Consider the following 10,780-nt stretch of genomic DNA (forward strand, 5'->3'; position numbering starts at 1 on the left):
TAAAACAAAAATTGAATTTCATCACAACCGTGGAATGTGGCCCAAATATGAAATAATCCGTGAGGATTAAGCTGTGCGTTCTCGTGGCAGCAATGTGCACTAGAAGCACTACCGTTCTTGTTCACGAACGACGCCATAAAGCGTGTGTTAACGGAATAATTGGGGGTCATTTGTTTCAAAGTTCGATAATAAATAAATACAGTTTTCACAAAGTATTTCTAGCAGCAGATTTTATCACAGACGTGTAATATTAATACTTTCCCGCCTGTTAGAATAATTTTATCTTCGTCCACACTGTCGATCATATATTGAGTTGTTCGCTCTAGATTGTCGTTATTATTACATTACATCGGTAATATCATCTGAATCGGGTTTTTTCACTGTGTGCATCATTGGTTGAATGTTCCCCTGGGTAGGACAAAACAATACACGCTATGACCCCCAGGGAGAGAAACTCAGAAGCACACTTAAACACTATGGTCCCCGGGGAGAGGATCCAAGTAATACACACACTCTATTGTCTAGGGGATCGCAGTAAAGTACATTCACGTTGTAGGATTGAGACGCATTAATGACCTAGCTTTTCCACTAAGGTATGTAGCAAATGCCGATGTGAGTAATTTGCGAATCAAATTCAGCTCAGATGATGCATAACAAAGACAATAGTTGCGACCATGGAACAACCTTGTCATGCAAAAAACGTATGAATATATACATTCCTTAAATCACAGAGGCATCGTGCAGCGCGTATTCGAATTTTGTGTAAACAGACAATATATTTTACACATTCTGTATGTAACGCCGCATGACAAGCACGAGGTGGTGCCACGACATTTGCCACTCTAACTCGAGTGTCGGAAAAAAATGATTAGCGCCATCTTGAGGCGCAGTTAGGACCATGCTCTTGAACAATATATGCAAACAAACACATTCAACGAATGAAAATAATAAAAATCGCACATTCTGAAGTGAAACAGATGAGAATGTATTACTAACTCAAACAGATACGAATGTATTGTCAATACACAGATGAGAATTTATTGCCAACTCACACAGATGAGAATGTATTACCAACTCACACAGATGAGAATGTATTACCAACTCACACAGATGAGAATGTATTACCAACTCACACAGATGAGAATGTATTACCAACTCACACAGATGAGAATGTATTACCAACTCACACAGATGAGAATATATTACCAACTCACACATATGAGAATGTATTACCTATTCACACAGATGAGAATGTATCACCAACTCACACAGATCAGAATGTATTGCAACTAACATTTATACCCATAAGTTGTCACTTTGACTGAACAAAAGCTGACGAAGTCGCCATTTGAAGTAACATCTTATATTTAACAGGCTGAATACTCCCCTAACATTTAATTTAATTTGTGGAAAATGTTATTTTAACGTTACTTTTGCTGACCACAATTGTTTGGAATGTGATATATAATTGCATTATTTATAAGACAGCGGAAGATTTCAAATTACTTGCTAGGTAAAATAGTACAATTAATGATTATGTGCATTACCTTACCTTACCTTTCTGCAAAAAAAAGTAAACTTTTCTCAAACATTTGAAGTAGTTTTTTACCTGGCGTCCATATGGAACACTTTTTTGCGTTTTAATAGATTAAATCTGTTTCATAATTTTTGCACTGTAGTGTTTACATTTTTTTTTCACTGACCATATTAGCATTTTTTCCAAAAAATACTATTGTCTTTTATATTCTAGTTCGCCAAGCTGATTGATAGAGAGGTGATCACGTGGAATGGAATAAATCCCAATGTAGACCAGCTATCAGTTTATGCAAATCACATCAGCATTCCATTCTTTTGGCGAGTTCACTATATAAGGTATTTGGAGATCGAAATGCGACAAACTACGAATGCTACGACAATCCGAAAATCATTGTCAATACGGATTCAGAAAACAACAATGATTCTCAGTTGTGTTCGGGAAAGCCTGATCTCAGCAGCTGGTCCCTAGAATAAACAACACTTAATATACAACATCCAACTATCATTCAAACGCCTGATTACACTGATTTAAAAGTACATTCATAAATTTGAAATGTTTTATTCATCTTTAAAATTAGTATACACTCGTTGTAATTCACTATTACAGCATAAACACGTTCATTAATTTGCAATGAAATATTGAAAACAAAGATTCCTACATCTGTGTTTAGTATATTCATAGTCACTGTGAAAATGACAATTTAATTTTCTTCATTGTAAAAATGTATCGATTTATTGAAAAAAAAACACATGCAAAATTATGATAAAGTCATAACAACTCAACTAATATGTGCTTATATGCATAAATAGAATGTATATTGTTATTAGTAGCACGCCCTCTGACGACTGGGTATTCGGATTTGATGATACCACGCCGAAGAATGTCACTGCATCACTCATTTTGTTCTATCAGAATCCGGTGACGAGACAGTAAGACGAAAGTTCCGATGAACCATTCCAGTCGCTTATGGGTGGTCGAAAAAATGACATGTTTTTGACTACATCGTCGTTTGCAGATGTCAGTATTTCAAAAACCCGCATGGATGAATGTAGAACCCACTACAAGACTTTCTTTGTTAGGTCAGTTCCTATAGTATACACGTGGACGTCTATAACGTTATATATTAATATACATTACATGAAACAAACCGACACTACATGATATGCTGGGGGGTGAGGAGATTACCTAATTTGCATATTCATTCATCAAGTTTCAATTTTGCTAATACTGTTACTATAAATTACAATAAATTGCATATACACACAGTGATTATTATTGTTTATTTTGATCGCTTGAGTGTTGTTTGTAATTATGTTTAACTTGTGACAGAGCTCTGAAGCAACTTATAATATATTGATTGTACATAGTTTCCACTAACCTGCTTATTATATTCTTTGATATCATGAGTTGAGAGCGTTCTTCAATGAAACAAATATCATGCTACCCAACACTGACATGGGGGATAATCAGTTTGTATGGCATGTTTTGATAAATACGGTCACTAATAGTAGTATGGCGATTGAAGATAATCTTGAATTCATTCATAAATGATTTATTTATTTTAAAACGCCTTATATCAGGCACATTGACAAATTATTAGCACCTCAACTATATCTTACATTTTATTGCAGTAAATATTAACAATCACAATGTTTTGTATTCATCTGATAAGTACTCGGCTATACATTAACGACGTGGCTAACCATAATTAATGTTTATTAGAACAACTTGAAATAGGTAGGACAATTATTGCAGATATTTTCAAAAATTATCGGATAATAATATATGTACATATCGCCTGTGCAATATAGATATGAAATTCAAACAATTTGTTAACAGGTTAACCTTTGAAAGAAATATAATGCCCGTACAGTTGACCTTTCCATAGTCTCGACGTTTACCACGGAAGCTCTATATAAATAATTAGACATAAACCTTCGGCACAAATAATGAAACGAAACATGGAGTGGACGTAATTTCTCTCTTCTTTGTGGCTTTTTTTTTTACACCTCAGCCCAAGGTATGATGACGTCATATATTTATGCTTAGTGATTTTAACAGTTATCTCCATGCATAGATGTTGAGTATGTTGGTATGTACTACGTCATCATCACTACAATCCATACCCATACAGACAGGAAGGTATTACAAACATGGTTGACCCGGTGACTATTTGGTCACTCTTTGTAGAAATTATATTGAATATTATATATGGTGAGGGCGTTCGCAAAGAATCCAAAGTATAGCTCTAACTAATATAAAATATTGCGGCGTCATTCTGAAGAAGAAGAAAACGCTAATCACAGTCTACAAAAAAGTATTCTTGTCGTTATTGAGAAGAAATATTTTTAGTAAACATCAACCTGAGACCTTGGTAAAAATATCAAAATGACAAAAACACGATCGTGTGAGGTGAGATCGCGTAATATTATTATGTGTAATACGTGAGTACATCGTTAGAAATCCTAACAAATCAATTTCCGCAATGGCGTTTCTTCAAGTCACACCACGGGACGCTGCCAATCTCTCGATTGTTCTGTATTCTCACAACCGTGTATCCATCTCAGACATTGGATAAAACGTTCATTCGTGTTCGATGTCATTAAGTAAAAAAATCCACAGATAGAACTTACAATGTCAGTAAGTGTCAGAACAAAAATATTATATTCTAAGAACAATTTCAATATTCAAAGAAACATCGAGCAACTATCTCGGACGTAGTAAATAAATGCTGACACCGTAAATATGATGGATATTTCATCCGTTTTCAAGTGCATACTGAATTTCTAATGGACTGGGTCCACTATCGTAGTCGACCTGAAATAAAATGATTAGTGACGTTGCTAAGGAACCAACTACATAAAGAAAAAGAAACACCCTGTCCACCACGAGTGCCACTTGTTTCCATTCACTTCCATATTCTTCATCCGTTTTTTGCCTTTCCAGCATTTCCTTCACATCTTTCACTTCATGAAGAAGTTCTCGAAGAAAATACACATTTTCATCTACAGTTTTTATATTCGCATTCACTTGCGAATTGTTTGATTGTATCTGCTTCCTCCTGAATTTCTGCTTCGGCGAATGATGCGCCAGGCGCCTGGCCTGGAGAGGTAATCCATTGACTCTATGCACGTCGCAATCAGTTAAATCCATCATCGGGAGAAATTCCAGTTTGTTATCTTTAAGGTAACCTTTTCGATATCCTTTGCGCGACTCTTTATTCTTAGAAACTTGACGGATCATAACAAAGCGAGCCACTTTTCCGAGCATAAACCGACGCATCCACGGCGGCACTGGCGGACTGTCGGGACCTCTAAAATGAAGGTTGAGAACAGCCACTGACATTGCTAATGATAGTGACACGAGAACCATCACAGCTGCATAGTACTGACCTAATAATATAAGCAGAATATATAGAACTATAATACAATTATAAAATTATAAATGATAGAATAGAAAATAAATATATATATATGCGTGGTATTACCCCAAATATAAAGTAGTAACAAAAAAGAATTGTACAACGTGACTTAGATTGATTCTGGTAAGACATACCAATTAGAATATGCAAGTTAACTTACTAATTTGTTTTCTAACATAGAATATTTTGTTTCTAGTTCAAACGTATAACCACAGGTATGCCAATAACATTTGTATTTTCCATTTGATGTAACTGTTTACCTTTGAAATCAATATTCCGCTTATAGGGTATAACATACTTTTGTTGATTTACTTATGATATTATTCATTGTATTCCAGGTCTTATTCATATTCCATGCATTTACATTAAATATGTTTGTGTAAAAGCTGTGTTGTGCTTTTCTTTTAACACACTTTTGAGGATGTTGCGGTACCGTTTGTATCATAGCTCTTCACCATTGAATTGATTTTCGAATTGCCGAGGTTATCTAAGGGTTATCTTTTTTACACTTATTGTTGACGTGTTTTTGTTTAAAGGGACGCGATTTTCTTCAAAAATGTTGCAACAAAATTCGCGGTTGCTATATTGACATCAGAGCAATGCAGCGCGCGATCCCAAGAATTGGTTTATAGATCCTGTCTAATTACGAAAGTACATTTAATTGGTGAATTAAATCTTTTTACTCAGGGCAGATTGATGTGAGTATATATTATCTAAATAATATTTTTTAGTCTACGTGGTATAGCTGTGGAATATTCCCCTTTTAGACGCATGAAGTACAATGTGTGACAAACTAAAAACATTGCAGTATTCAATGACTTACTCAACCGTTACCCTTTACGAAAGCCTCTTAGTTCTCAAAACACAATGCCTAGGGCTCATGTTGGTATAGTAACATTTTTGCCCATGTTCATGTCACCTTCAACATATCTTGACAAAGTGTTTGCGGCGAGTGTAATGACGTACATTAACTATATGACAATATTCAACTAGACTCTCGAGGTATGATACATTGATGCAAACACACAAACTTCCACGTTAGTCCAACCTTAAAGCGCGGTGATCGTCGCGCAGCGCGTGTTCGAATTTCATGTAAATAAACAATGTATTTTACACGCGTTGTATACGTTGCTATGAGTCCCATATCGAACAGGACGCGGCACGGCGACTGTCGCCCTTTAAATACCTGGAACAGCGAAGTGTTTCCATCAACCAATAGACGATACATACTGTCATCAGCTGTATTATACTACCGCATATTTATACAGTCACCAGTGTTAGAATATAATTTAAATAAATGTTTTAAAGCTTCGAAGCAACTGTATTTATGACCGCTGAAAAGTTTTAATCTGTAGTCCTACATCAGAGTTTTTAGGAGTTTTTAATTTATTCCAGATGACGAGCGACCACATCAGCAACAGACGTCACATAAATGTTCCGTCACTAGAGAGCGCCCTTACATGAAGGGTGAATTGTGTACAATAAGTGAAGTTTCTAGCGATAAGCTATTATTCCATCATGTGAGGTTAATCGTATTTGAAAATTGGTAACCATTATCAATCTTCGAATTTCAAGAATGTATTAGATAAAGAGCGGAAATGTGAGTTTTCATAAATTTGAAGCTATTACAAATAATACGTAATGAAACAACATAATAAACCAAGCCACAATTTCTCGCAATTTTTGAAAATATTGTGTTGCCATTGCAAAACGTAGAATGTGATTCTCTGTGAATAAATTTGCATAACTGAAAATTACCACAGATATTATTTTCAGTCACCATGACTGCTTACGAAATATATATATATTAATAATATTTCACATATTTGACGTTCCACACGATATGTCAAAACAAAAAAAGGTTATACACACCTAATATTGGCACATTGTTTTTCATAGGCGGCAGGGTCTCTGACAGCAGTAACAAGTACACAGTGAGTGACAGCAACACTGTGATACCTAGTCCAATCTTCTCGCCGGATTCGACAGGTAAGAAGAAACCCAGCAGAGTTATCGCCGCGATGAGCGTGCATGGCATGATAAGATAAAATACATAGTACGTAGGCAGTCTCTTCAGATAGACGACGTAGTCAACTTTAGAGAAGTATTCAAACGGATAATCGGGATAGTATTGTATGGAGTATTTATAGTTATGAGTTGTTAAATCCCATAACTGCCATTCCGTGTCCCCTTCAAAGAAACTGGAACTACCTAAATAATAAGAATGCACATAGAACGATTTAAAACTGCCCAAGCCTTTGATATCCCATGGTACGATTACCATAGTTATCAAATGTTCGTGGTAAACTTTTAATCGTTTGAATAATGCCTACGCGCATTAGTAATTGCGGCCGCCGATGTTTTTTGAGTTTATAGTCTTTTAAGGAATACGTTAGTGAGGATTAAAAATACACTATTACACGGTTGTCTCATTCTATAACTAAATTATTGCGTGCATATCGAACCATATCAGCAGGGGTGTTTTACTATGAATGACATGCACATGGTTATGTGAAAGTATAGGGCGTTCTGTGGAATTGTTAATATCAATACGCAAAGAAAGGTGGGTCAGTTTATGCGAAGTATTGCGTGATTAGGGAGCTAGTCATAAGCCTTGTCTATCATATGTCGATTTTATTTTACGGAGCTATATTCTGTTGACAGGATAAATGCTTAAGAGTATAACCAAACTTGTTAAAGCTGAAATTGTGATTTTAGATCACTAGGATCATTCACGGCCAGACAACATTCTGAAAATGTCACTTGACTGTCGACGCCATCAAAGAATATTTCACAGTGTGGATGCGTTTCTGGTACTGTGAGTGTGCAGCGGTGGTGTTTAATAAGCATATATGGGCAATATAGACTAATGTAGTGTTGCCATGGTTATTATTATTACTATGTAACTCTTAATGTTTAAATGTCACAATATGGATAATTACGGACTATTTGAGCATGCCGAGTACAATCTAAATAATTATTAACCTAAATTAAAACACTCAAAAAATCGCACGTCATTTTTATACGCACCTGTACCATTAACAGATAACTCGGAGGAATTATGAAGCCAGGGGCCAAAAGTTACATTGCACGTTTGTCGATCAAACGGAAAGTTCCAAACATCCATTTTGCAATGCGATTTTATTATCACCGGAGCCGCCCATAATACTTCTCCGTAATGTTGGACAAGGCACTGTGAGTTGATAGTAAAGTCTTCATATTTATTGTCAGCGCTGTGAAGAGAGAAGATAATGTTAAATAACAAAAGATTTAGTTGTTAGCCACTGACATTGAAATCATAGTCAGCTGCTGGCGTACGAGTGATAATTTGCGATATATATATATATATATATATATATGGAGCCGCCATCTTGAATACGGCACAAAACTAAATAAGAGGCCATATAGTAAATATCGCATTTCATTTATTATCACTTTTACGCCAGCTCACTGTGATTGAAATAAACAAGAAGTGAAATCTGACATATTGCAAAACACCTGTCACCCACTCAGTTGTAATATCCTTTGTTTGTTGCATTCCTGTGACACACATGCTTGTTTTCGCGCGTCTTTCGTTCTATTTATTGTCAGATTATTAATGTCCACTTACTTTTGGTACAACCAGATGTCTGGCATCCACACTTTATCTTTGCTAATTTTGAAATTCGAAATACCATTAAAGTCGGCTGGATCCCACAATAGGAACTCGTCCTTCCATCGCTACAAGACAAGGCACCGAGGGGTTAAAAGTGGAATTGATTGACATCATCAGAAAGAACATAATCAATGCACGCTGTGATATCTCTCATTCGTGCGACACGGCTCCTCATATTCAAAGTCAATAAAATTATTAATATAGTGTAAGAGGTACTATAAGGTCGACAAATTGGTTGTTATCTTAGTTATTGTCTTACCATACATTATTTGTATTGTACTTACTATTGTAAGCCAAACATTCATTTTTAAGGTCTGTAGTCGTTCATCCTGCAAGCAAAAGTATTCAGTTTTAATATGATAATCATATCAGGTATGGATATTGATGACATGGTCCTTGGACAGGTATATGGAATCTCAAGTGTCAATGTCCAAAAGATAATCCAAAATGAATGTCATAAGACATCTGAACTTACCACATTTAACACTTGGGAAAGAAAAAACTGCAGCTCCAGTTCAGTTATGGTTTTGCTGTCATAGATTGGTCGCACTGTTGGATCATACGACCGATTGTTGAAAAGATAATTTCTTAATTTAATGTGATCCACTGAAGCAAGCAGATCTGTGAAAAACAAAGATTGAAATACCGCCAACCTAGTTAATTATGTACTTTAAATTAATGGTTCATGTAATTACTTCATGCGTGGAATATAGATGAAGGTAACTGCCAGTAATTAAATTGGATATATAGCACCTGGGCAAGAAAGCAATTAAGGTATACCTGACTGCTAAAGAACGTTCGAATCAGCTCAGCTGTTTTCTGTTTTAACATTGCCCAAATGATAATATGTTGAAATGTTCATTGAATGGCATCATGCGGATTAGGGAGCAGAACTTGAACAATTCATAGAAAACTGTTGTTTGGCTAGGGCAATGGTTGCCGAGGGGGGCTCATGATGAATATAAATATAAATACACATGATTATATTACTTAGAACCTTAGTATTCAATGTTCCCAAGCTATAGCAAAAGTACTTCCTCTCTGCCAATGTGTAATAATAAGCTTTGAATAGGTATGTACCCTCCATATTCATGTATATTTTAGTGACATTGTCATGTAAAGACTATTAGGCTCAGTTGCATACATATCTTTTTGCATTTGTACAAGAATACTAAGGTTTGGGACACTCGCAGCACTAATACAATGCTTGTTTTTGTTTTATCAAGACAGACCTGGCTTCACACTGCCAGACAACGAGTAGTAGCTAGTAAAAAGCGCTCAAATTACCGTGAAACAGCGAAAGTGGAATACTACTTTGTTTTCTGTGAAACTTTAACACTATATTGATGTCCGTTTTGTTGATAAGTTCTACTAATTTTGTAGCAAGATCGTTTACATGTAAAATAAATAAGCGTAATCATAGGGTTCCGAGCGCTCACAGACATCTTAAACGAAGTATGTTAAGATAATTGGTTCAAACGTAACTTAATCAATTCATTGCCAACTATTGATTTTACATGAAAACATTGTTGTTATATTTATTATTTGTGTGCATTAATTTACAAAGTAGCCAAAATTTTGAATTTCGAATGAAAATATATTGACGCTTCGTCTGCTTCATAATTAGATGTGCGCATTGAGTTTGACTGTAATAAAATAGATAATTTAATTTTACCAACATCAATTTTCCACGCCTTGGTTAATAATGTCAATGTCTCTTGTCGATTTGTTTTCTAACGTAAGGTATTTGATTATGACTCAAGTGATGAGCACAGCAATGCCCTCAATATTTTTTTAAGCAGCAACACTCTGGATTCGAAACAAACATGATCAGTCTACTAAATGAGCTAAGCATGTGATTTGTGTTTGAAACCAACATGTAGTTTACTATGATATGTACATAAATTCAGGTGCGAATTCTACAGGTTATTGTCCCATTGCTCATCTACTATATAAAATGAGTTACACAACCCGCGATGGTTGCATGTTGCATGTTCTGAAATATATGTGACATTATAAGTTTCACTGATAAGGTAATATTCGGGTCACGTATGTTGATTACGTGTTGGCATAGTAACCACTTTGATGAATTTTACCCACACCAAAGGTCAAGACAGCATTGAAGTGTCGTTGAATATTAAGTGAACACACACTGCAAGATTAATTG

The 10,780-nt window shown here is 35.4% G+C and overlaps 1 protein-coding gene across 1 annotated transcript; it reads right to left on the reverse strand.

Annotated features, from left to right (window-relative positions):
- Positions 1-2,079: 2,079 nt before the first annotated feature.
- LOC100374297 (neuronal acetylcholine receptor subunit alpha-10-like) lies at positions 2,080-9,700 on the reverse strand. The gene is made up of 7 exons (XM_078006483.2): positions 9,694-9,700; positions 9,089-9,234; positions 8,898-8,942; positions 8,569-8,678; positions 7,989-8,191; positions 6,831-7,169; positions 2,080-4,929 (listed from the first exon to the last, which is right to left on the reverse strand). Exons 1-7 carry the CDS (start codon positions 9,698-9,700, stop codon positions 4,295-4,297), a joined length of 1,485 nt encoding a protein of 494 aa, XP_077862609.1. The 3' UTR covers positions 2,080-4,294.
- Between the last annotated feature and the right edge of the window lie 1,080 nt (positions 9,701-10,780).

The sequence above is a fragment of the Saccoglossus kowalevskii genome, chromosome 10 (genome assembly GCF_978046115.1).
Source record: "Saccoglossus kowalevskii chromosome 10, keSacKowa6.1, whole genome shotgun sequence".
Taxonomy (NCBI): domain Eukaryota; kingdom Metazoa; phylum Hemichordata; class Enteropneusta; family Harrimaniidae; genus Saccoglossus; species Saccoglossus kowalevskii.